This window comes from Rhea pennata, chromosome 1 (assembly GCF_028389875.1).
Source record: "Rhea pennata isolate bPtePen1 chromosome 1, bPtePen1.pri, whole genome shotgun sequence".
Classification (NCBI taxonomy): Eukaryota; Metazoa; Chordata; class Aves; order Rheiformes; family Rheidae; genus Rhea; species Rhea pennata.
The window spans coordinates 72,379,582-72,406,647 of NC_084663.1; the positions used below are offsets into that span (position 1 = coordinate 72,379,582).

General features: G+C 37.8%; 1 protein-coding gene across 1 annotated transcript; it reads left to right on the forward strand.

Moving 5' to 3' along the window:
* Positions 1-7,801: 7,801 nt before the first annotated feature.
* On the forward strand, positions 7,802-26,723 carry PYROXD1 (pyridine nucleotide-disulphide oxidoreductase domain 1). Its single transcript, XM_062570537.1, has 12 exons — positions 7,802-7,915; positions 11,050-11,130; positions 13,385-13,504; positions 15,191-15,319; positions 17,128-17,201; positions 18,135-18,295; positions 19,379-19,479; positions 20,647-20,776; positions 21,706-21,818; positions 23,902-24,024; positions 24,316-24,453; positions 25,114-26,723. The coding sequence occupies exons 1-12, from the start codon at positions 7,841-7,843 to the stop codon at positions 25,360-25,362; spliced, it is 1,494 nt and encodes a 497-aa protein (XP_062426521.1). The 5' UTR covers positions 7,802-7,840; the 3' UTR covers positions 25,363-26,723.
* The last annotated feature ends 343 nt before the right edge of the window (positions 26,724-27,066 follow it).

A 27,066-nucleotide genomic window follows, 5' to 3' on the forward strand; every position in this document is an offset into this window, starting at 1 on the left:
GGTTGACGGTGGTAGACTGTGCAGGCAGAAGGCAGTCAAACCCACTGGAGGGTAGCTCATAACATCTTTTGGCCACAATCCCTGCAGCGAACTACCCCCAGCATGTAACACTGCCCTAGGCTGCATTTCAGTGGAAAATTATGGCTTAACCCCCAGAAGACAACCCAGACTAACACTGAGGCAACGTGGATAATCAGGGGACCAGGATATGGGAAGGAATGGGGAAACTGAGGTATTTGACAATATTCTTGTTTCCTTTGTTGGGTATCTTAGCAGAGAAACCAAGATGCAAATGACTAAACTCTTTGGGAATGGCTTTCTAAAACTACTTTTCTATGGAAAACATCATTAGAAGTTTGCAGAAGTTGCCTATAGTATTTTTTTTTAATTTCTTATCAGGAAAAAGATTTTTAAAATGCTTCATTTGAGAGAGTCCTAAGCAAAACCAAAACCCCTCGATTAGTTGAAGTGATAAAAAAAAAAAAAAAAAAAAAAAAAAAAATCTCCTTCAGGGCTGAAAGGGCACTAACAGACTTTAATTGCCTTGACAGGCCACACCTGGGACCCTCCCACACTCCAGCCCAGGACCTCCATTTAAGCTGAGGCCTGGGGCCTTGTATCTTGATGCCTCCCTGGATAGACTCAGACCTGGCTAGGTTACTGCTTGCTGTGCCCTGGCTGCTGATGGATGCCCTGAGGTTGCTCTTGGCTCCTGGTCTGTCCCTGCTGTGGGGTGGCCCTGCATGCGTAACTGGAGTTGACTTGGATGAAGGCCTTATCCCTAGTGACCTGGAGTCCTCAGTCACCTCTCCCATGGCACCTAATCCAGTTCCTCTGCAGCACCCTTTTCTCCCCCTTCCTCTGGGGCTCCTTGGCTATGGCTTGCCCCCCCTGCCTGGCCTGGGTTGGGAGAAGGGTCTTGCCCTGGCCCTATGATCCTGTGGTGACCTCTGTTTCTATCCTACCTTCAAGTCCTTATTCCAGCCCCAGGCTGTGCTCTCCCAAAACAGTCCCAGGGTGGCTCCAAACCCAGCCTGTGCCTATGGTGGCACTTCACAACCACAACCTTCCCAGAGTCCCCTCTGGGATAGGTCTTGTAGGGTAGGGGAGGGATGGCAGGAGGCCTTAATGTCTCCTGGGTTCCCCCCCATCTCTCCCCAAGCGTGGTGGTGGTGGGGATCATCCTGCCCCTCCTGACAATTGCTTTGGTGTTAGCTGACTTCTTCCTTAGGCCCAAGGTCCAGGATCCTGGCTTAGGAGAAAATGTGGGTTGAAATATCAAAGCTTTTTAGAAGGCAAACTAGTTTGGGGAGGTTTTTTTTGTACTCATCTAGCCTTAAGTTCAGTTAGTGAGTTCTGCCCAAATGCAGGATAAGGCACAGGAGCTGCTTTGCTGAGCAAAAGATGAGCTGCATCTGTTTCTGCCATGTTGGTTCTGAGAAAATTGGACTTAGTTTTCATAACTTGCAACAAAGTACCTCTTAAATAGTGTCTATAAAAGTTGATATTTGAGGGAGGAGAAAAAAATCCAAAGACAGTAATTTAGCAGCAGTTTCCTTGCAGCACTTCTTAAAGGACCAAGACCTATGAAGTGCTGTAAGGTTTTTGCTTTCCACTGAGCAGCACGGCTCTCATAGTAAGGTCTCATTCAGTATTTCCTTTCTGCTCCACCAGTAAAACATTTCTATAAGCTGAAAAGGACTAGTTCTTCAAAGCTACTTCACTCAAAGTACTGTTCAGAGAATATCATTTCTAAGTGTTCAGGACAATAGAAAACAAATGGAAGAAATAAATGCTATATAGATCTTGCTAGATGGCAAGGGAGTGAGAGGAAGGGACATATGTGCATGAGAAAGCTATGGGGAAAAATCTTTTTCTTTTCTGAAAGCAAATCACTTCGCAGACATAAATTATGAGCCAGTCAATTTGCTTAGATGGCTCTGTGCTTGACCTAGCTGAAGCTAGGCTTTTACTCTAGCAATTGCATCTTGTTTGAGGAAGGTAAGGGCAGGGCGACAGATGGAAGTCAGTGACTAGCAACAGAAGAGTGTCAGTGCTTCTGATACTGTAAATTTTACCTGCAGAACTAATTCAAGCTGGCATAGATGGGCACAATTAATGTGAAGTGACACAACTGTGATCTGATAATGAGGTAACAAAATAGAACTGTCAGAGTGTTTCCTTGTGCCATGATAAATGATGTCATCTCTATTTCAGAATCCTTCAGATGGGAGGAAAGCTTTAACCGCACAAATTGCAGAATGAGCATGATAATTTTGTTATTCTTAGATATAATACCTGCATGTTATACTGCATGTTACCCATGCATTTGGCTTTGCATTCCTGATATATACCATCACATAGTCCACAACGGAAATCTCTATGCTTGTTTCCCTAAGTGGATCCTACCTGAGCCCACAGGCTCAGGCTTTTCAGTATCTATGTAAAAATCATCGCAGTTATTACTCCCTTCTCTACATGGCTGATTCACAATGTGGATACAGGGTGGCAAGGAGCTACAAAACTCAAATACAAGTAGTCCTTAAATAGTATTCCCAGAATTCCCCATATTGGGGTTTTTTGAGTCTCTTGCATGCCTTCCTATCTGTCCTCTATTTCTCCAGACAAGGATAGCACTTCACATAGCCCTGTTTGGCAGCTTAACAGATTGTTCCAGACAACTAGCAAAGCTTCTACTCTACCTCATGCCTGCTTTGCCAAGCCAAGAGTATGTTCCCGGAGTGCAGCCAGCTGGACAGCCAAATCTATCAAATATTGATGACAACTGAAAGGTATGTTTTAAGCCTGCAAAGGAAAGGTAAGTCACAGATGTAGCAGCATTAGTGCCCTGAGCAACAGTTAAGGCTGTTCCCTGGTGAGGGGGGACACAAGTGAGCGTAGACTAGACCAAGCACCAGTGAGGATGCCTACATCTGGGCAAATACAGGTTTGCAAACCTCTTGCAACACTTGATCCTCATTAAGCAATGATAACAATCCTGGAATTTCAGATTTAAGTGTCAAAATTCATATGCTGTTCAAGAGCTCATGAATTCTCTTAAATTGAACAGCCCAAGAAACTGCAGGTGACAAGCATTCAACCTTTGTGTCATGTCACAAGTACAAGAAAAGACAGTAAGAAGCAAACATGACACAGCAGCTAGTTGCCTAAAATTTTCTCATTTTCATTTTATACACTGCAAACTTCCAGAATGCTTGATAACCTTAAAAAAAAGGCTGCCTTTAGCAGTCATTAGATCCAACAGCAGTCAGCAGATCCAATTATATTCTGTTTTTTCTTACACATGTTCATAAATTTCAAGTTTGTTTAAGCATTTGCTTTGTCTAGTCAGTCCTGAAGAGACAGGAAACTGCCAAGGTTTTGTTTTTAAAAAGCTCTTAATCAAATAAAATATTCCTCCTGCAGAAGAGCAGTTCCTTCACACTGGGTTAAAATAAGCTTATCAGGCAGATTAAACTTTATATGCCTTCCTGATTTCTCTTCTCTCTGGACCCCAGGGTGTTATCGCTCTCCAACTCTATGAATTGACTAAAGAGATCGTCAGAATCAAGGGTCCTCTCAGTCATGTCAAGACTCAAGAAAAGTGAGACTTGCAGTTTGGCACTCCTATCATGCCCCTCACTGTAATACTTGCTTTTTGACTTGCAGATATGTAAGAGCCTAGCACAGCTGATCAATGCACTTCCAGCTCACTGACTGGTTCTACTTGCACTCCGAGCCAGGGAAAGTCAATGAAACAGCGCTGTAGCCAGAGCTCCTCCTATAATACGTAACCTATGGCAGAGGAGTGCCTCTGCCCTGTGACTTAGCATCTATGCATTTATCACTAGACTGACATCTGCCTACAGCTTGATAAAAGAATCCCACCCACTGGGTTTCTTGGTTTTGGTTCTGTGTATGCTGTGCAGAGTGCAGCAAGCTGTAATCACACGTGTCCTACTTGCATCTGAGCAACTGTGTACATTACACTGCCACACTGCAACTGCTGTGAACGAGATTGGGCCTGCTTCTGACAGGGTGTATTAACCTGCTTGGGACTCTTAATGAATAAAGCACTTTGGTGCATGTACGACAGGACAGAGGCCCACATCTTTTTTCCTCTCTTCCTAAATGGAAAAGCATGGAGTTAATAATCCATTTACAGCCCTATCAATATAAGCCACTCAGAGCTCATTGAAAGTAATGTGTTTTTATACCCATGGAAATGAAAGCAGGACCTGGTCAACATGTTTTCACTGATACACTCCTGAATGCATTTGCTAATAGCTGTACTTTCAATGAATAAAATTATTATGACAACATGATGTTAGGTTGTGTGATAAAAGGTTCGTCTGCACTCACAAAAAGGAGTAAAGAGGAACAATGGCTTGTAGGGGACCCTCCACAACACAAATGAGACCTTGCCCAAGCAGGACTGTGGAAGAACCCCTCAGTCCCATGGTCCAGGTGTGAAACTCACCATGGTGAGTCAGCAGAAGCATCTCTCTGGGTTGCCTTTGGGCAACTGAGGAGGGTTACCAGCTAGGGGTACGGCATGCATGGCAGGCAGAGGAGGAGCATTTTGGGATAGAACAAGACTTATTATGGGATGTTTAGGAGAGGAAACAAAGGTGGGGAAAGGGAGGGATCGTAGTTTGGGGAGAACAAATGTGGGGAAAATAGCAGGATAAAACCGTAAAAGAGCCGGTCACATTTAAAGAGGTTACTGGTCAGTACGCTTGTCTGGCCGTGCCCTGCATGTGATCAGCACAGCCTGCCCTATCTTTTAAATTCTATTTTCAGATTTTTGGGGGGTGAGGATACTTGCTATTCTGTGTGTAAGTATGTGTATGGAGGCTTAAGCACCAGCAACTGGACTGGGACAATGGGTCAGAGACCCCGTGTGTCTGTGGAGCCAGCAACTAGAGCAAGCCAGGGTATGTAAACCAGTGTGCAGTTGCTACTGAACATCAAACCAGATTAATTAACAAGTAGGTTAAGTTATTCTTGAGCCAGGTGTCAGTGTGTGCACCCCTACGAGTGCAACAGGAGAAGCTGGCTACCTGGGGGACCAAGCACTTGTTTGTGGAAATGTGTGTGTCTGTTGATCTCCGTGGCTGGCGTATGTATATACGTTGTACATGTGTTCACATGTGCTGTTGGGAGTGCTTACTCAGCCTTGTTACTGGTTGGACCTAGGGGCATGGAGTTGCAGCAGCCTCACCCTCATCAGACTACTGGATTTGGACTCCCTCTAACACATGAAACATTTAGCTGGTATTCAATTATCTGTTAATTTATTTTCAAGTCCAATGTGTCAAAATTACAATGCCTGACACAGACATTTCCTGAAAGAAAATCAGAGCAGTAATCATTTCAGAAACAAAGAAAACACCTAATAGGCAGCAGAGGCCTGAAGGACCTGTAACTATACAGATATTATTTTTTCTTTCACTGAAAATAGGGATATAAAAAAATTTTTTGCTTTACAGTTAAATGGCTTGCTTCCGTAATTTCTTCGTGGATTCTCCCAGGTCCAATACATCCATCTATGCACAGTAGTAAGGATTTGGCTGTTGCAGTTTGGAGGGACTATGACTCCCATCTATATTTAACTGTGACTGTTAGACAAGCAAAGCCAAACATCGAAGGTTATACAAGTACACACTGATATGAGTAGTACGAGCGCTGTAATGGATGCACAGTGATTTTGGGGGTTTCTCAGAGAGCACTAAGAGTTCCCCTTTAATAAAGAGTGAAACCTACTTACTGAATGTCATCTGCACTCAACGTCTCAATCTTTCACTACTCCTTTCCAACACATATATGCTAAGAAACTTGGTAGCAAGTGGCAGGAGCAAATTTCTGTTTATTTGCAATAGTGTTACTAAAGCTAAGTTCCTTATATACCCTGCATAAATTAAGCACTGTTAATTTGGAAAAGTTTTTTTTATAGATCTCATTTATCTTCCGCTTTTGCTGCGAATTAGGAGCTAAGCAGGTATGCTGTAACTGTGATCAACTACTTTTCATGTTCTGAATTTGCCCCATTGTGCCTCAAAAGACTTGACAATTTTGTAGAGGTAGAAATAACTACTCTTAGTTTGCACAAGCAAATACTCTAAGTAAAATGAGTTTCTCCTTTCATTTGCCATATGCTGCAAAATAAAATCCTTGGAAGGTGTTTTTGCACTTGGTGACGCAAGTCTATCCAATTTCTTGCACTGCTTAGGTCAGGTCATTTAGTAAGGTAATTTACAGTGGAATGGGATGTGTTCAGAGAACAGAATTTAGTTTATGACCAAAATGGCCAGCAATTGTCTGGACTGTGAAATTACCTTCATGAGATTTTCCTTATGCTAAGAAAAAGTTACTACTTTAAAAAAAAAAGCAAAATGAAAATATTTATAATTAACTGTCATCAGGTAGTCACTGCTTTAAAGACTATGATTGATGTTCTGTTAGTAATAGGAATGTCTGAAAAGGCATCGGCTATTAAACAGTTTCAGTGTCTGAGGTGCATTCAATTAATTGCTTTCTTAATAGTTTTTTTTTTTCTCCAAGAGAAAAAGAGCATTAGCTCAGTGCTAAAAGTGGCACTTTTAGAATCCAAAACATAGTAATATGGTGAAAAGTCTAAGGTTGAGTAGACTGTATAAGCTTCGATTTGTTTTGAGAGTCATATTAAAACATGAGCATTGCTGGGCAGTTTATCACGTGTCAATTTATTCCCTTACTTTGACACACTTATGTCGCAGGAGCGTACTTTCTATCGTAGTCTAGAAAAAGCCAAAGAAAATGTCAAAGTCATCTACTCTAATCACTAACAAGAAGATTAAAGATCCAACAATACCTAAGGGCTACAAGACATCTCCAGCAGCTGAGTTTCCCAACAGCAAGGTCCTCACCAGGAAGTGCCAGGTATCATGATACTGTTACGCGCTTTGAAGGATGGCTCCGTAGGCCTTCAGCGTGGCTCCGTAGGCCTTCAGGAGTCACGTGCAGAGACAGATCACTCTCTAGCTGTTTGCTGTATTTCTTCTTGAAAGTACAGGATGATCTAAGTAATACAGTTAGTCTGTGTTCTGTGAGAAATGCAATCTCTACTCTCACATTTTCTTCTTTTCCTAATTTCTGGTTAAGGAATGAAAAAAGACCTGTGTGTGTGTGTGTGTGTGTGTGTGTGTGTGTGTGTGTCTGTGTGTGTGTGTGTGTGTGTGTGTGTGTCTGTGTGTGTCTGTGTGTGTCTGTGTGTGTCTGTGTACACACACAAAGCCCGTATCTTGTTAGGTGTTTATAAAGTGCCTTGACAGTCTGTCGACAATGCAAATATTTACGTAGTGATAGTTAAGTAACTTAACTGGCTGTTCAAGGAGGGAAAACATAACCAAAAAAACATTGAGGAAACGACATTTGGTAAGTCTCCTTTCAGTAGAGTCCGTGTTGTAGGTGCAGCCCTCTTTTACAGTGTTTTGACCCCCTGCAGCCCCTGAGGGGTGGGGAGACTTGCTGGGGGTTGCTGTGGCCAATGCTGCAGGTGAACCTCGGCCCTGGCAAGGGAGAAGGTAAAAGGCAAATTTAGAGTAAGAGAAACAAAGATGAGGTGAGTTTGGCGGTGTTTCTGCCCGAGGCGGGGGAGGCCGCACGGCCCCCGCTGCGCCCTCGGCTCCAGCCCTGCGCAACGCGCAGCAGGCGCCCGCCGCCCGCGGAAGAAGTTTGGGCTGCGCCGCGCGCCGTAGTCGGAGTGCCACGGCCCAAGGCGCGGGCCGGCGCGCCCCAGCTAGGACGCGGAAGTGCCGGCGGCGGCTCTTTGGTTCGGGTGCTCAGGAGAGGCGGGGAAATGGCGGCTGCCGCCGCGCGGAGCCGGTTCGTGGTGGTGGGCGGAGGGATCGCGGGAGTCACCTGTGCGGAGAAGGTAAAAGGGCCGCAGCCCCTCCGCCTGCCCGCCCCCTGGCCTGGCGCATGCGCGCGCCCCTAACCGCCCCCTTCCCCCACCCGCCGCGCGTGAGCGCCAGGCGCTGCGGGGGGAGGGGAGGAGGGTTCCAACGCCAACGGCCGCCCGGGGCGCGCGGCCGCAGCAACGGGCGGCGCTGCTGGGGCCGCCCGGGGCGGGTGACGGTACCTAGGTGAAGTCGCGTATTCGTGGTTACTCGCAGAGCGTAAATTTTTAGTGTGTGTGAAGCCCTGTAGAAGGAGCTCCTTGGACCCATACAGTGATCATACAAGCAATTTTTTTCCTACTCTCCAACCAATATTTTATGTTTTTGCCCCTTCTGTTTTTTGTTTTTTCTTTTTTTAAATGTTTCATGAATAGTCAGCCCCATGGAAGCAGTATTGTAATATAGCAATATTTTACTGGCTGGCAACATGAGTGCTTTGTAAAAATGGATTAAGCCTTTGCAGCTCGAGAAATTTGGCTTTCTGTACATTAGCGGGGCAGTTAAAAACTTGGAGGAGGGCTGCCCTCATTATTAGTGCTGTCAAGGATTACGCTGCAAAGGAGATGAAGGTTGCCTTGGTGTGCTCTTCCTTTATACAGATACTGCTCTGTTTCATTGAATCCATGCACACCTGTAGAGATAGCCCAATTTATTCACCTTCCCATGAGCTCAAGCTCAAATCAATTCAGTGGTTCCTTTCTCAATTTCGAGGGTTTTGCATTTAAAGTAACAATGTCTATTGAAGCTTTGCTTTAACTAGAACTGATTTGGGGCCTAAAATGGAGACTAAAATAATGTAAATACTGAACTGTAGTTCAGTCAGGAGTGTGTTCTCTCTTAAACTATAAAGCAAGTATAAAGACTGTTTCAGATGTGTGTGTTCTGGGGTGATGAAGTGATAGTTCGTCTACGTTTTTCTATCTTGGGCATGTTGTATAAACCAAATGCAGACTAATTTGCAAAAATCTATTTATAATGCTGCCTTTCTATGTAGTAAATTTGTATTTTTCTACCATTTATCAGCTTTTTGCTTTGATTTTATTCATAGTTAATGTAGTATGTGGGTTCTAAATCTACACTCTTAATATGAGTAATTTTTAAAAGTTGATTAAACTATCCACGTAAGTAAAGCAATTGTGGCTCCTTAAGTGCTTGCAGTAATGAGATTTACATCAAGATTTAATATTACAGGAGACTTCATGTTTTCCTGGAAGTAATTCAAAATTGAGTTGTATTTAACTGCAGGGATCCCATTTCAAAATGCAGTTATTTCCAGAAAGTATGTGTTAAAAAATTCTTTAATTGCTTTAAAAGGGACTGTTTATTGTTTTCTTGAAAATGATGGCTTTCTGCAGTGTTGATACCACAGAGTCATGGCTTCATCTTCTTTTGAATCTCATAGAGAGTGCCACTTAGAGAGTTGTTGCTGTAATTTACACCTCCTTTCTCATTCTCTTTGCTTCACCCGTATTTCCTTCGTTGATATTTTTTCTTGCAAATTTCAAGTCAGATCCTTACATGATGACAGAGATTTACTACCTTATCTCATCTCTTAGTATATCAGGAAGCACAGATAACAATGAGTTTGGTCTTCTGGCATGTGTTTTATTTAATTGAGTCCATTAAGAATGGCACTGAGTGTTCTGGTGTGGTTTCTGTGCTGTACATCCATAGCTGGGGACATGCATTACATTAAAAAGAAAGGTTAAGCTCAGTTTTCTCAGTTATGGTTTTAAGCAAGTAAAATTCCTTGGAATGTAGCAGTGGCAATAAACAATTTGTTCACTATATTGCATTTCAGGATACTCTTCCATGATAACTTGCAGTCCAGACTTCTTAAGCTGCTGAGAACAATCATTGCTTTATGTCCATCTTAAAAAACTCATTTAGGGTTAGTTGCATTTTGAATACATTTTAAAATATTCTGACAGAATGTCTTAATAGCTGAATTTTACTGAAAAGTTTGAGTTAAATTTATTTTCTATGTCAGGATATCATTTAATTCATCCTATTCTATGTAGCAGATTTCTAATTCTAGTCTTTTAAAACCTGCAAAAGAAATGCAGCAGCCTCAATAATACTGAATAAAAATTTTAAATAATCATTAAATCTCAGAAGTGAGAGGAAAGGCACTAGGCATATGTTACTGATGTACACTGCAATCCAAAATTTTAAGACTGATCTCATGCACTTTGCATCTGATGATTATTACACAATGACACGCAGTCCATGGGATTCTGTAGTTTTTCTGAGGCTTGTTTATTAGCTACAGTTGCAGCCTGCTGCAACAACACAGTGTGCTAATTTGCTGCATAAGCAGTCAAACTCTCTTCCTTTTTTTCTGTCGGTATAAAGCATACAGCTGCAAAATGCATGAAATACTTGTTTTGGTGGTTAATACTATGAAGAACAGATTACACGAAATTTTAACACGGCCTGGTGAAATTCTCTTGTTTTTTGGGCCAAATATGTGACCATGTGAATTTCTCTTTAACCAGAAACAAAGTTTCAACACTTTCACCTTCAGATTAATGGGTCAGATTCCTCCTATCTGAGGTACAGGAATAAATGCTTGTCCCTTTATAGCTCAGTCACTCATATTCAACTTGAGATGTGCTTCTTGGAGGCTTATACAACTGTTTTGGTCATCTGTAGAATGCTGGTGGCAAGGAACCTGGGTTTTGCTTTCATCTCAGTGATGAGTGGTTTGTACTTGAAAGAGTTCTTTTATTTGCAGTGGCAGAGAAATCAATGTTTTAGATTGGATTTTTTTCATCTTGGTTTGAGACCTATAAGCATTTTGTATTTCCTAATAGTACCCTGAAGGTATTAATCCGCTTAGCATTATACTAAATTGCATTTATAGTGCCCAATAGGAACCAGTATTTCTGTTATCAAAGTGAAATCTGAACAATTAGCTACTGCTACCCAATAAAAATTTCCATTTCATTCCATGTCTCATCTCTCTTTATATTTGGAATGGTATTTAACCACTAGGATTTTACAGGGGTAGAGTAATGTAGTCACACATACTATTTTTTTCTAATAATTATATTGTTAAATTCTACTGATAACTGTATTCACTCATCATTATCTCTTTCTTTACAAGCTGGCTATGGAATTTCCATCAGAGGACATTTTTTTAATGACAGCGTCTCCAGTTATAAAAGCTATAACAAATTTCAAACAGGTAAGAGACTTGTTTTTTATTATACTAATGCATCTCCAAAAGTTGGTGTTTTGTCTGTACAGATAATTTAGAGCTTAATCCTGAAAATGTGAATTGTGAAATTGTTTTCACATCAGTGGGACTGCACTGTTAAGCGTTAGTAGGACTGATGAGTTATTCTATAATAAAATTAATCTATAATCATTATCTCTATAATTCTATTAATCGTTAGTAAATAATGAATATATTTGCAATAGTAGTGACTAAACAAGCAATATTAGTGAATTCACAGTATTAATGTATTAGTACACTGTATTTATATGGTTGAAGTATGTTATAAGTTCCTATGGAAGCTTTATTTCACTTCTTTGTTAATGGGAGTGTTCCATTTCAAGCACTGAAATGGAATCTTTGGAATAAGTTATTTAGGAAACCCACTCCTGCAAGTGGATTTCAGATCCCTAGCCTTTCATACAGTAGCAGTTTTTAATTTCGAGCAGAGTGAGACCTCTGGTGAGTAACCAAAAAGGAATAGCTTTCTGCAAAATTCCTTTCAACTTCTATCTCACTGTCTGGTAGCTGGTGATTCAGTGACCTCTTTCCTGCTAAACAAAAAAAGCCATAGTTGATTTCAAATTCCTGACTAGTAGGCTCGTAAGGCTAGAATCACAGAGGTATTCAGATCTTGCAAAACACAGTTCTTTTACTCTATCACGTGGGGGAACTTTACACTCTACAGTAAGGCATGGAAAAAGTTGGAAACTGGATTGCACAGCAGGCCAGCAAGAAATTGTCTTTTACCTGTCAGGCAAAGTTAGACACCTAGAGCCGGGCTTCCACCTAGAATTTACATTCATGACCCTTTTTCTGAAACACAGTACCTAACAGAGGTAAAGTGCATCTCATGCAAAATAAAGAAAAAACACGCTGCAGGTTATCTTACAGCCTGGTATGGATGCCATTCTTCCTGGTGTATAAATTCCTGGATTCAAATCACTGCAGGGAGAAAATAACATACAGAGAGACTTGAAGAACAGTTGTGTGTATCTAGTGACTGTAACTGGCTGTCAGCACTGCTTTTCACACTTGTTTTTTTTCTGGGGCTGGGGATGCTTAGAACATAGGTGTTACTCTACCAGTCTCACATACAGTTCTGAGTCTCTCAGCTATCTCAACAGTTTCCTGTGAAGTTGAGTGGTAACAGTAGGACTCTCCGTGTCCAGGGCAGACATTTATGCATTCCAAGGATCTCATCACCACCAAAAGTTGTGACTTCTGAAGATTAGGGATTAGATAAGCAGGATGTTATGAGTGCAGCAACATCTATGTTTTGGGTACAGGCATCTTCATTTCTCTGAATTGCAAGCGTAGTTTGGCTTCCGATTCCTAGCTGTGTTCCAGACTGGATGTCCTATAATATCGAAGGCCCAGAAGTTCACACGCAGCTGCTCCCTTCCGGAAGAAACCCAAAATGAACATAACTGCCTGGATATTTTCTGAATTTTGGTTTTCTTATTTTTGATCAGTCCCTGAAATATCAGGCACTATCTACAGATGAGTACAAGGTTAGAGATGATCTGGAACTTGTTTTGCCTGAACACTCTGTAATACGTCTTGCTTAAAAGCTGAATGATAGTAAGCACTTCCCTGACGTAAGAACTGCCTACCTGCAACATGATCATTAGGAGTTTTTTTGAGAAAATGTTGCAAGGATTTCTTTTTATTTTTTTATTCTTATTATTATTTTTGCGTAAGAAGAAAACCATTATAGACAAAAGTACTCGCTAAGGGTCCAGGCTGTCCTGACCAAGGTTTCCTCCAAAAGATCTAGGAAAGGAAGATACTTGCCTGGAAGAATATCAGTACAAATTGTGTTATTTTTATTAAAGTTTTTACCAAAGGGTCCTAGAACTGTATCAGGTAAATTAAAAATCAGTGCTTCCGACTCTGCATCTAATATAATCTCTATATGGCAAAAAAAATTATAGTAGTTAGTGCATCTGTCAGCCTAAATACAGCATTCTGACTTCTTGCTTCATTTCTAGTTTAAGGATTAAAATACTCTGTGCTAACTTCGAACATTTGCTAGTAATATGCATGAAAAGATTAGATAAATAAAAAGGTACTTTTAGCAATGACATGGTATCTTGACAATTTGGGCTTTATGTTTTGAGTTTTGTACTGGAAATAAACATAACACCTTTTGTTGTGTAAGCCTTAGAAAAAGAGATGAATAAATTATTTGTATTTTTAAATTTGTTTTTTTTTCCTGCAGGTCTCTAAAACACTTGAAGAATTTGATGTAGAAGAACAGCCAAGTTCTCTGTTAGAAAAACGGTATCCCAATATTAAAGTTATACAGTCTGAAGTAAAACAGTTGAAAAGTGAGGAGCATGTAAGCTAAAGTTTTCTCTTTTATTTCTGTGTGGGTCCTTCAAATTATATAAGAAAAAAACTTGAACAGATGCATGTTTTTGGCATGAAATTTTATTCAGTAACATTCTGGTTATTTAATGTAAGTTATGAGAAATTACAAGAGAATGATACTTCCTAACTTTCATTTCACATATCACTTCTACTATTGTTCCAGTAGAACTATAGATAAGGGGCATAATTATAGATCATAAATTATTAATTAGTTAAGAAACTACATTTCTTAGATTTAAATCTTTAACACTTTAGATCTATCCTGCTGAGTACCTGATTGGAATAGCAGGGAAACTGGTCAATAAAACAATATTATATGTCAGTGTAGGTGTCGGAAAATTCCTGAAATCATTGATTGGCAGTCTCTGTGGTTTCTGAATTATTGCCAGTTGCTGCAGAGGCCAAAATACTAAAAAAATTATGCTGTACAAGAAAAAAAATTCTCGAAAGAACCAATGTTTCCACCTTTTTTTCTCTTCTTTTTAATGGAAAAAATGTAGCAAGTACAAGCAATGTACAGCAAGTACAGATACCATTTAGTGTCCAAGTCAGCTTGACATGTTATTTTGCACTTCACTATTTATTGTGAACTTATGTTCAGATCAAGATCTGTTTTTGTTTGTTTTGAATTGTAGAGCTGTGATTCCAGTTAGACTTTAATTCTGCTAATATTCTGAATCTAGTGATGGTCTTGTGGTTTCATTATTGCCATGTTTTTTAGTTAACGTATGTCTCTATGCACACCAATATTTCACGTTTATAGATTTGAAGGATCTTTTGCTTCTGTTACCACAAAACTTTCAAAACTCTCTTTCTGCAGAACCACTGCAAATTATTTACCTTCTGGTTTGGAAAACAACATAAAAGCTCATTTTAAAATGTAAAATGCTGCATTTTAAATACTACTTATTGCACAGAGATAAAGCTTTTCTAGCAGCTACCCTTTTTCATTATCAAAAAACCAGAATTTGCTGAGTCTCTTTAAATTGTGTTCATCTAGCCAGTGCCTAATTAAGATACAATCTCACATGTCTGTATTTAAATAGTTTTAAATGAAATTCTTAATTGCTAATACTTAGTAGTGCATAGATCTATATCTACTACTGTTCTGTTGTTTTGGTGAACGTGTAGGTACAACTTGATTTTGAAGTCAGACCTTTAATCTGTGGGATAACCTATCAGTGTTTTGTACAAATTAGAAAAACAGTCTACATATAAATGTATATATATTCTGAACATAAAGAGCAAAAGCTGTCTCTGTGATAAAATAGCACTTGAACTGACAACACTGCATGTATCTGTTATGTCAAATAAGTTTGGCAGGGGGGAATGGTCACACAGAAAACTCTGTCTTTCGACACAGAAACTGAGTACAGGGTGCCACCAAGAGGAAAACTTTGTATTTCATCTATGTTTGAGTGCACCATGTACACTGTCTATTTGTCTGGTCATATTGTATGTTTAGACTTGGAAGTCTGTGGTGAGTGTAGTGCAAATAAAATAATAAATTATTAATGAGAGAGTAAAGGCTTACAGTTGTTTTAAGAAGCCAGATACAGCTTTTAATATCTGCAAAATATTGTAATGTTAAATATAAAGCTGAAGTTATCGTAACGTCTTCAATTCTTTTTTCTTTCCTCTTGATTTTTAACAGAAAATCTTCACTGAAGATGGGAAGGAGTATACGTATGAAAAACTTTGCCTGTGTGCTGGAGCAAAACCCAAATTAATTTTGGAAGGAAACCCATATGTATTAGGAATCCGGGATACTGACAGTGCAGAGGTAAATGTATTCTAGACTTACACATCTGTAATAGATTTTTGCTTCTATTTTTGCAAAATACTAAATATGATTGTTGAGTGAAAAGGATAAATATCAGATGGTGTTTGTTATTTTGTATCCTTAACTAAGAACATTTTCAGTAGCTGAGAAATAGCCTTAAAATAGCATTAAATAAATTGGTCACTAAACTTAGTAAGTTTATAGGTGGCCCAAAGGCAGTGTTCCTAACAGAAGAATCCAGGATAAATAATGTTGTTTTTCCCTGCAGACAGAAGCCAACCTGTAAATATACTCAGTAGGCAACATCAGAAGCTTTTCTGAGAAGGAATAGCTAGAACACTTTAAAAGGGGCTACTTTTCACAGTGAAGGGCTACTGAAGGACTTTTTTTTTTCTGGTTCTGTTATAGCCTCTCATTGTTGTACATAAAAGAGCTACAGTTGTAATCAAGGATATGGAAAAGTTTACACATGAGCGATAACTAAATAGACTAAGATAAGACTTCAACTCGGAAATAGCGATTGAGATCTCACTACTATAGGTCTTTAGAATTACAAGCAACATGGTAAAAATGCAAAGAAAAAACACTGGTTGCTGTTTCTTCATTATGTGAGAACAGCAGTTCTTCAAATGAAGTTATTAAATGGCAAGCTGAGAATAAAAAAGGAGGCACTTCAAGCAAACTACAGTGAAATTATGAAAGTATTCTTATAGTTTGTTTTCAGTGACCAAACCTGAATTAAAACAAAACAAAAAAGACTCACAGCATTCAATAAATTTCTTCCATGAACTGAGGAGAAAGATATCACATGAATTACAGGTTTCTGGAACCTGTGAGATAGCTCCATGAAATGGTTATTGTACACTTGTCACCTTCGCATGGCATTTCCTATGCATCTGCTGTTGGCCCTGTGGGAAGCAGTACGCTGGGACAGATGGATATATGGCCTGACACAGTAGGGCTGTTCATGTCATACTGGATATCTAATTAATTTGTTCCTTTGAGGCTGCAAATGACAATCAGTCACCTTCACTAGTTTCCTCTGACACAGGCTGAGTTCAGCATCCTTTTCTGAAGAGATTAAAGACCTCAATTTTCAGGGTCTTTCACCATTTATTTTCTCTCCTAGTATGAATAATATGTAAGTATTCAGATAAACTGGAAACATTGATGACCAGATTTTCATATACTTTCAGCAGTTTATCTGATGATCAAAATTCTTGGTTAGTTTGAAAGAAAAAATGTGAAGTGGTTCTAGTATGATCCAGGAAAACATACTATCAAAGTTGGACTTTATACTTCTCTCACCATTAAGACATAATTTGTACATTTGTTTCTTTACAGGCAAATCAGCTTTCACGTTTGCGACAACCTAATTTTTAAACCACTAAAAAAAGCTTCGATTTCTTTGCACTTGTAATATGTATACAAGTTACTGCGAAGTTACACAAGTTATGATGAAACTGGATTAATAGATGTCACAGTGCTAACAGTCTCTAGGACAGAGGAAAGGCTCCTGGGTTCTGTGACAGGCTGTGGTGATTTGGCTTAAATGTAACTATTCAACTGCCCCTGGCTTAGTTTAAGACTTACATGGCTGTGGAAATACTTTCATCCCTTTATATGAAAGAACTTCACAGGTTTTATGAGCTGCTTTAACAGATTTTTAACATAAATAAATGTATTTCAATAGTCTGAGCAAATGAAAGACTTGAGAAAGCAAGAAAATACTGAAAAGGATATATTTGATCAGCATGAGGGAAACATGATTAAGCTGTAGTTCACTTTTTTGTTATTTATTAATACAGGCTTTTCAGAAGAATTTGGCTCAAGCTGAGAGAATAGTAGTAGTAGGAAACGGTGGCATTGCACTTGAATTAGTGTAAGTAAACTATTTCGTCTAAGTTATAAAGAAATGTTTGGAAATAAAATCTTTAACAATTAGACATTAAATGCAGTGTGCTTGAGTTTGAGGAAAAGAAAGTCAGCTTCCTATAAAATTGTAATTCTTAAGGTATTTAGTACCAAATCAGTGAAAAAATTATTCATTTTTCATGATATAGCGGAACTTACTGTCACAGAAAATTCAGCAAGCTTCAAAATAAGTAGTAAAACTCATCTGACTTAGAAACAAAAGATGTAAAGGTAATAGAAAGGCAGTTTATCTTGCATCAACCTAATTTAGGTTGATAGAATTCAGAAGGGTCTGTTACAATCTTTGTCGTAGGTAGGACTTGGAGCCATATGGTGCTATAGTCCTGATACGTTGCAGAAACATCTGTATGATATGATTATATAGTCCTGTTTTGCACTACAGGGGTCATTTTTTCACTAGGAGACTTAGTAAATTGTCCTGTGTAGATGATGTCTTTGCAATTTCATGTCTCAGGTAATAAACTGGACAATTTTTCTTCAATCTGTTTTCTTCAGATAGAGTACCAAAATAGCTGTCCTCAGCTGTTTGGCAAAAATTGCACACCTTTACAGTGCAATTTGTGTTTGGTGTGTTTGGTGATGAGAGCAGGAAGTATTAAGTGTCATTATTAAAAACCTGATCTACCCTCCTGCTTACTTTCACCCCAATCCTTCAGTTGAGGCTATAGTGGTGGGAAAGTGCAAGAACTATCAATTTGCAGAAATTTTTGCCAGTTGGTTAGGTGAATATTTAGGAGCGTTAGTGGGTATAAAGTTTATCTGGAGCAAATTGTTTCTAGCTTCTGGAATGACACCTAGCACACTTCTAGTTGTGTTACTCAGTTGTAGATGCTTTATTTGACAATCTGTTGTTTTATGCATTGTTTAAATGTTCATTAAGGTATGAAATTGAAGGCTGTGAAGTAATCTGGGCTATCAAAGACAAAGCCATTGGGAATACATTTTTTGATGCGGGAGCAGCTGAATTCCTTATTCCAAAGCTAACTGCTGAAAAACGGGAGACTGAAATAGCATGTAAAAGAACCAAGTATACAATGGAAGGTATGATGTTTCAGTCTTCTTGCACTGCAGCAGCACCATTTAATATTAAAAAGAATCCTGAGATCAGTTAAATTAACAGGCTTAGTTAAGTTTTACAGTTATCAGTGCATATCTGTTTTTTTTTTTTAAGAGGAAATATAAAACCTCTTCAATATTCATGTGTATACATGAGATCATGTAATATGGTTATCTAAAGATTGTACATGTGCTTACCTTTATATCTGTGCCAAATTTGAATTTGACTTCCTGTGTTCAATCTGCTAAAGTATCCATTATATTTTCTGTTAGATTTTAATATGTTTTTCTGAGTTATGTCAGCATTATGGAGGAGGGAGCTTTCCCATAATGAACTATTGGAGAACTAGATGAAACCTTACAGAATGTTATTACAGATGCAATTAAACTCTATTCTCAGTGACAACAGTTAACTAGAATTGCATGAACAAACATGCAAATACAAATATATATATATGTATGTATATGCACGTGCGTGTATATATGTATTTGTATTTATACACACACACACACACACATATATATACATAAAACAATTAGCAAAAAGAAGAGTAGAATTGAGACTGGAAGGATGGATCATAAAAGGTTCAACCTGAAGATCACAGTACTTTTCAGATGTATCATATATTAGAATTTGAATTTGCATTTTGATACAACAGAGGGCATATAATGCACGTTTGCTAGCAGATGAGCATCAAGTTAAATACTGGCATTGATATTAAGCAACAAAGTCTACAGTAGGCCTTTAGAATCTTGGTACACCAGGGGTTTGACTGCTAAGAGTCCATGCAGGCACTTAACAGTGCTCAGAATCTATAATCCCTCTCTTCAGTGGTAATATTATTGATTACATGCAAATAAGGATTTGCTAGATCTAAATTCCTGTAATACTCCTGACATAATTGTTTTAGAGGCAAGTGTAGTATGAAAGAGATAAAGTTGAAAAGTATTGTTAAAAATACTAATTTGAAGTCTGACATGTGAAATAATAGTCTGGGACTTCTGAATTTTGCAGGCAGTGTGAAATATATGTGCTGAATCTGATATTCTCTATCTTTTTTGCTTCAGGAAGAGAGAAAAAAGAAAGACCCATAGCAGCATCTGCCAACATAGGCAGTGCCTTAGGCCCTGATTGGCATGAGGGCTTACATCTTAAAGGCACTAAAGAGGTATGGCTGTAATCTTCTTGCTCACACTTGTTTGTGTTGCTTGAGGTACATAAGGATTACAGAAAATGAAATGCTGCAGTCAGGATTTCTAGAAAAGGAAAAATGCGCTTGAACCGATTCTCCTATTTTGCCACAATTACACTGGAAAATAAATTAACACAAGTGCATTTTTTTCCTGCTATTTTCTGCAATTATTTTTGCCTCCCAAAGAAGGCGGCAAGTTGGGTCCACTGGCATGGTCTCAGACTGAAACATGTAGATGTTGGTTTGCACATTTCTGTAGTACCTGTTTCTATCCGAGTTTTAACCAGACATAGTAGTACTTTTAATCTCTTAATTTCAGATGTATTTTAATATATGAAATGCAGGACTGTAAAATTTGTATATAGAACATAACTCTCCTTTCACAACAAACAGTGAAATGCAAAATAAATAGTAGACATAAACATAAAAAATCCTCACAACGTCTAAAATCAATTAAAAATAATTTTTAGGTTTTTTACCACATTTTCATTTATCAATTTCTTAGGTGTACAATGTTAGCATCTGTTAAATGTATTTAAAAAAAAGAAGCCTATCAAAGATGAGTAATCACAGGCTGTACTCAACTTGCAATAACAACTAAAGGATATTTAAGATGTTCAGCAGACTAATGAGTAGTGTTATAGCTGGTACAGGCTGTGGAAATTTGTTTGTCTGATAGAAACCAAAGAATTAGACTTGTTCGTGATCTGAATCCATGAAGTAATTCAGAGAAACTGACACCTTTCCAATGTCTGTCTTGAGCTCAGAATAAAAGTTAGTGGTTGAAACATGAGCTGACAGAACAAGATATCTTTTCCTTTTTACATAATTTAAAATAACATTATATTAATTTATACCAATATTAATTTATATCAGAATTTAACTCATGATAAAAATTGAGGATTTGAAATCTTAAAAGACAAAAGATTGAGTTTAGCTTTTTCTGTTCTGAAAAGTTCTGTATTCTCTTCCTGTGTCAAAATGAAAGAGTAGAAAATAAGCTAATGTGTCATGCTTTGAGGTAGGATATATGCTTATTCTTTTTGTTCAGTTTACTAACATTTCAATTTAGGAGAAAGTGTATTTGCTATTAAGATATTGTTAATGCTAACCAGTATTATAATTTTCTCCATCTTTCCTTAGTTTTCTCACAAAGTACATATTGAAATACTGTGTGAGGTAAAGAAAATATTCCTGCAGCAAGAATTTATACAACTGCAACGGACTTCTCTGACTTTTCCTAAGGAAGACAAAAATGTAGAAGCAGATGATGGTAGGTGTAGCAGAAAAATTAAATAAGTTCTGATTTTTAAATTCAGGGTGAAAATAAAGCACAGCTGAAGAATGTATGTTGTTTTAAACCAAATACAGATTTGGAAAACAAATCCTTTGTTTCTTTAAATTAAATGGAACTGAAACAGTTTGCATTAGTTGAGGGTCTGATTTACACATGCCAGTTAAATTACAAAATGCTATTGGTTAGACTTTCTCCACAGTCACCTAGATCCTGTATACAGAATATGCTGGTTTTGTGACAGTCTAACAGAATCATATATTAATAGTGGAGTTGAAACAGAACCAAAAAAATCACTATTTACTGTAAAAACTCTGAAATCGTCTCTCAAAGAGTATGATAGAAAATACAACTTATTTCATCAGTAATCCCATCTTTAAAGTTCACTGAATCAAGAGTTAATATTTAAAATATTAGTTTAGTAGCCAGTTAAATACCAGTATAAATAACTAGTAAGTTAAGTCTCTGGCATTCTTTTTGAGGCATTTCCTGTGCATCAATAAAACTTTGTATGAAAGAATAATTGGCAATTAGTTTTTACTAACTAACCAGTTTTTACAGAGTTTTTACAAGGGTTAGCCACAGAACACTGGATTTGTTGCAATGGTAAGACATAGTACTTCCTTCTTGCAAATCAGAGATTTGATACAGGAAAATTCCAGAGAAAACAGTAAAACTGGGAGCTAATCTCTCAAATCTTATATTCTAGACCTAAACTAAGAAAGAAATGTTATAGGCAATCTGAATTTTTTTTTCCTAACTAATCAACTAGATACCTCAACAGATTACCTTTTGTTGTTGTTGAGTTTTTTTGGTTTTGTTTTTTCCCACAACTTATAATGAGACATAATTTATAAAAATAACTTCTATTGGTTTCATTCTCAGGGCAAATTTTTCCCCTTTTACAGTTCTATGGCCTGTATATGTGGAATTAACTAATGGAAAAATCTATGGATGTAATTTCATTGTCAGTGCAACTGGAGTTGTGCCAAATGTTAAACCATTTCTTGATGATAATAATGTAAGTATACTGATAAATTTTGAAGTTTTTTTAAGTAGGGAAAATAAAGGCTGGTAGCTCACTTATGCTTCTGAAATAAATTGTTGAAAGTCAAAGGTTTTAATGTTGTACATTTCAAAATAAGGTAGGGTATTTGATGTTGAAAATATCTAATGTGATAAAAATGTCATTTGTATGTTTAGCTTATTATATTGCTATTCATAGTAAAACATACTGTTAAGAGCAAGCCTGTACAAAAAGAGAGAAATATCTGTATAATTGATACAATGGAAATTTAGAATCTTTTTTTGTGTTAATTCTGCACTATATTTCTATATTACAAATATTATGGTTGTCTCCTGGAAAGTAAGCATGCATTTCCAATGTTTTTCATCTAGGAAAATGAGGTTTAAAGGTGCTCGTATTGATTGAGGGTAGTCACGCACTGAGTCAGAATCTGAACATGGACAATGATTACAGAGTTCGTAGCTGCTGTGTGGATTTTCTAAGCTTGAGAACATTGTATCTCCATATTAGGGTGGTTGTGTGTGGTAGTGGTTTTTTATTTTTTTTCTGATAATGAACTAGAAAACTACCCTCTGAATAAAACAGAAGAAAATTAGGAAAACATACTCTTAATGTTGAGCTATGAAATATTTCAAGGCATGTTTAGAGTGTTAGCTTAGGAATTGGGTGTTTGTAGTGGTATTTCCTGGCCTTGACAAAAATACAAAATGAATTCTGAAATACTAGATGTGCCTGTTACATACTTGGTGTGATTTGAAACTAGGCAAACTTTGTTACATCCCTGCCACATATCCATAATAATAATAATAATAAAATGCCCTAATGCTTTGTGTCCTGCCATGGAGCTTGTGCCACTCTAGATGATCTCACCTTAAATGTATATTCAATATGTGATGCTATTCTAAGCTTTTTTTAATACATAAAGTTCTGGGTTGTAGTTATTTTAAAAGATATGTGAAGGTCTCTTGTAAAATACAACATTTGGGGTTTGCTAGTAATGGAAGGAAAGGGGAGAAGAGAAGGAAAATGGTTGTCTGCTGCTAATCAAAGCAAAGGAAAAGCAAAAGAAAATACAGACAAATTATGTGTGGTATCAGGCTTGAACAAGTCAAAGACTTTTAAAGATTTGAGATGATGATTGAACAGGATAGTGAAATGTATACAGAACCAAACAGCTTATGGCTGCCGATAGTGTGATTGTGCTTCTACAGGTATGAAAAGAGGCATGTTGCAAGATCAGTATTTGGATTTAAGTTTTGATTAAGTGAGAGAAAAGACGAGCTAAATAGGTAGTATCAGTAACAGGCTGTCAGTGTACAATTCAGTTCATTTACACTAGCATTGTAGAAGACATGAGTTGAGCCCATTATATCTAAATAATAAAAGCTGCTGTAAGTGAATTTAGTAAATTAGATTACTGCTAAAGTTAATGTATTCTTGAACAAAGTAAAGGAATGAAAAATGATAAGAACACAAAGATTGCTAGGGAATTCTATGCTTTTAGTGTAATTTTATTTTTATCTGTTTGAAGGATTCTAGGTTTGAATGGCAAGATAAAAATTTCAAAATAAATCCTGGGGTTTATAGCATTATAATACCTTTAACTTATAATGTATTACTTCTTTGTATTTGAAGAAGAGGTAGACAGTTAACAAAATTACTTCATTATGGCACTCTTGGGGGAATCTGCTTTCTTCCCTTAAAAATGAAGGAGGTTTTTCTTGAGATTAGGGTGTTCATGTCATATGTTTTCCTATGATTATCAGTCTTTATAGTCAGATTAGATGGGAGAATGAACAGTCATAAATTGTCTACAATGAATGACCTTTTTCTGACCTTTTCTATGTTGCGAGAGGGCAGTCAGAAGTGTCTTGCTGGGTTCAGTTAGAATTTACTCATGTAATTTTAAATCTTCAAATATTTTGATTAAGTAAGTGGAGGACTGGATTCACTGAAATGTTATATAGCTGTCTGCCATAAGAAGCAACTAATGAGATGGCCACTTAACTTGGACTAAGTTGAATTACTCAGTTAAAACAATTAGTTTTCTTCAGTGCTGATCACTGCAAATACTTAGTTTGCTCTAGGTGAAGATGGAGGACTTAAAGTGGATAAATACATGCACACATCCATACCAGATATATATGCAGCTGGGGATATCTGCACAGCATCGTGGGAACCTAGTCCAGTGTGGCATCAGGTAAATCAAATCATGACTGTGCTCTCAGCAGCAATCTAATCTTCGAAGTAAATTTCACACTGTGGACTTCAGACATGTGAAAAGAAAGTTTAGTTGAACTGGAAACCAGTGAGTAAGGAGATGTGCTTAGACGCACTTGAGTGTACTGTGTCAGATAATTTTATACAGGTGGTTGAAAGCCAAGTTGATTAATTAGCCTGAGTATAATGAAAGTGCTTAGTATGCACTGATGAGAACAATCAGTATCATTCATTGCACAGTAACACGCATCTGTGTACCTTTGTTTTTTAGATGAGGCTCTGGACTCAAGCGAGACAGATGGGTTGGTATGCAGCAAAATGCATGGCAGCAGATACTTTAGGGGAATCTATTGATCTGGATTTCAGCTTTGAACTATTTGCTCATGTGACAAAATTTTTCAATTATAAGGTAAGGTAATTACATTCTAATAGCTTAAAACCATTGAACAAGATACACTGTTTGTATTCATTTACATGCTAATATTGAGCATATGCTTTAATATTGACAAAACACTGTTCTCCATATAATAATTATTCTTAGTTCAGATCATCTCCATTCACATTGACTTCAAATGCTGAAACTGAAGAGGGCAAAGATCTCTACAGATGCATTATAACTTTTAATTGGTGAATGCCAGCTGATCTGCTTTGCGTCTAAGCACATATTCCATTCCATTTCTTTAAGAAGCTGTTCATGGATATGTTCATAACAGTTCAGTGTGGTATACTTGGTTTTATCTTTTTTAATCTATGTCATGTTTCAAGGTGAATATTTTTTAAATATATTGTGGCTATGAAAGCCAATGACAATTGTGTGCATATGTATGTATATACATTTATATGCCCATCATTATATGTACACACACACAGATATTTTAATGTGTGTGTATATGTGCATATATATATGTGTGTATATAAGGTATGTATTTTTTTCATGGAGGCAAATACCTCCCTGCTTACATCAGTCTTGTCAAGCCTATACCTTTTGTCAGCAAAAAAAAAAAATTAAAAGCCACTGTGATGTTTTTATGAATGCTTTTTCCTTTTTTTCTTTTTTTTAATCTGTTAGGTGGTGGTTTTGGGAAAATATAATGCTCAAGGCTTGGGTTTAGACCATGAACTAATGCTGAGATGTACCAAGGGACAAGAGTATGTTAAAGTGGTGATGCAGAATGGAAGAATGATGGGAGCTGTACTGATTGGTGAAACAGACTTGGAAGAAACCTTTGAAAACTTGATTCTAAATCAGATGGATCTTTCAGCCTATGGAGAAGATCTCCTGAATCCAAATATTGATATAGAAGATTATTTTGATTGAACAGAATCCCTTTTCCATTTTGTATAAAGTTCTAACAGCAAGTGATATGGTTTATAAAACAGTTCATTTGGGATTAGCAGAAATCAAGGATAAATGCAATTCCTTATTAGGATTTTGTGTTGATATTGTGAAATACTGAAAGGCACATTAAATAAATTGATGTAGAAATTCAGCAGGAAAAGTACATGGATTAGTAGGTGGGCAAAGAGTTTAGGTCTAGACTAGATGAGAACTTAGTAACAGGGGTATTATAACACTCCTAAAAATTAGACTTTGCTGTGCTGTTAAGACAGCACTGCATACACTTTCACTGTAAAGAACATAACATATATTGTGTAAGGTTTTAATTATATCCAGTGCCTACCTCCTAGCTCACTTTTTCCCAAAACGATGCATAATTCACCTGGCACGATTCCCAGAGCCCAGTTTCCTTATGACTTACTGCCTATGTGTGTTCTCAGTCATTTCAAACACTAAGCATGGTGCTTTGAGTAGATTGTACTGCTTGAAGCTACCTAGGACAGGGTATTAGCTTGGGCGAGGAAGCCCCTGCTTCCTACAACCACTTGTTCAGATGAAGGTGTACAAGGCAGTTATGCGGTGTGTACCATCCCACTAGCACCTTGCCACTGTTCAAACATGGATACCTGCCCCAAGCTTCAAAGTTTCTCTTCCAGGTAATGGCACCATCTGTATCTGCTATTCAGGCCAGCACTGGTCACCAGAGGGCATCTTTAGGGCATAGGTCACTCAGAGCCCTCACCATTGGCAGTGTGGTCTGCAAGCATAAGGCAAGCTGGATCTCTTCTTGATTTTTGAACTTAATTTTTTAAAGAAAAGTGTTTTTTACCTGTCCAAATACAGAATGCACAGAGACTTTGAACTATGGAAGCCAGGAAGAAATGCCTTTGAGATGCTGTTTGGGAATGGCATTTTACTTCTTGTCACTTCAGTTCCTCTGGTAAGCCTGCACTGGTATGTCATATGTGATCCTTAGTGGGGTCAGCATGCAGCTCCATGACAGGGAAAGATTAACACAACAGCACGAGCAGCTGTCACTTGTAGCAGTCTTCCACTGTCAGGATCCCATGGAGTGGATGGCTATATATCTCATTTGATAGATGGTATCTATTAGGGTCACAAAGAAAACACTTTCTGTCCTCTGTTACTATTTACACTGCCATGTGTACAAGTGCCAGGAAGGATTTTTTTTGCAAAAATTTGACTTCAGGTAACCGGTGGCAGAATATACTGTTGAGTTGCATATTGGGGTAGGGTTGTTTGTTTTAAATCATAACAAGCTCCCTGGAAGTATGTTTAGAGTTATGTGAGATGCACTTTAATAAAGGTGATGCCATGTATGTACATGTGTGTACAAACTTGCTTAAATCCAATTCCCCTTTTTCAGTTGCTGGGAATAACTTAGTGCCTAGTTCCCTTCCTCTGGAGGAGGAAGCCTGACAGTTCAAGCTGTTCCTAAATATCTTCTTCATCTGCTGTAGTACCATCCATGGACATTAAGTTGTTTCATATGTGATATGACTGTTCTTAAATCTATAGCTGCTACTCTTTTACTGGGGATCAAATTGGGAATAGTTTATACAATTTTGTATTTAGGATAGTAAGAACCTTGTGGGACTTGCTGCAGAAAATCTCTAGTCTAATCTTTTTTTTAAGAGAATGACTGTTTAATTAAATGAATAA

Bases quoted from the DNA above. Each gene is read 5' to 3' on its own strand.
- PYROXD1 (XM_062570537.1), top strand. From the start codon at position 7,841: ATGGCGGCTGCCGCCGCGCGGAGCCGGTTCGTGGTGGTGGGCGGAGGG. The intron at 15,320-17,127 runs GTAAATGTATTC...TTATTAATACAG, and splicing joins GGGATACTGACAGTGCAGAG to GCTTTTCAGAAGAATTTGGC. The intron at 19,480-20,646 runs GTATGGCTGTAA...ATCTTTCCTTAG, and splicing joins ATCTTAAAGGCACTAAAGAG to TTTTCTCACAAAGTACATAT.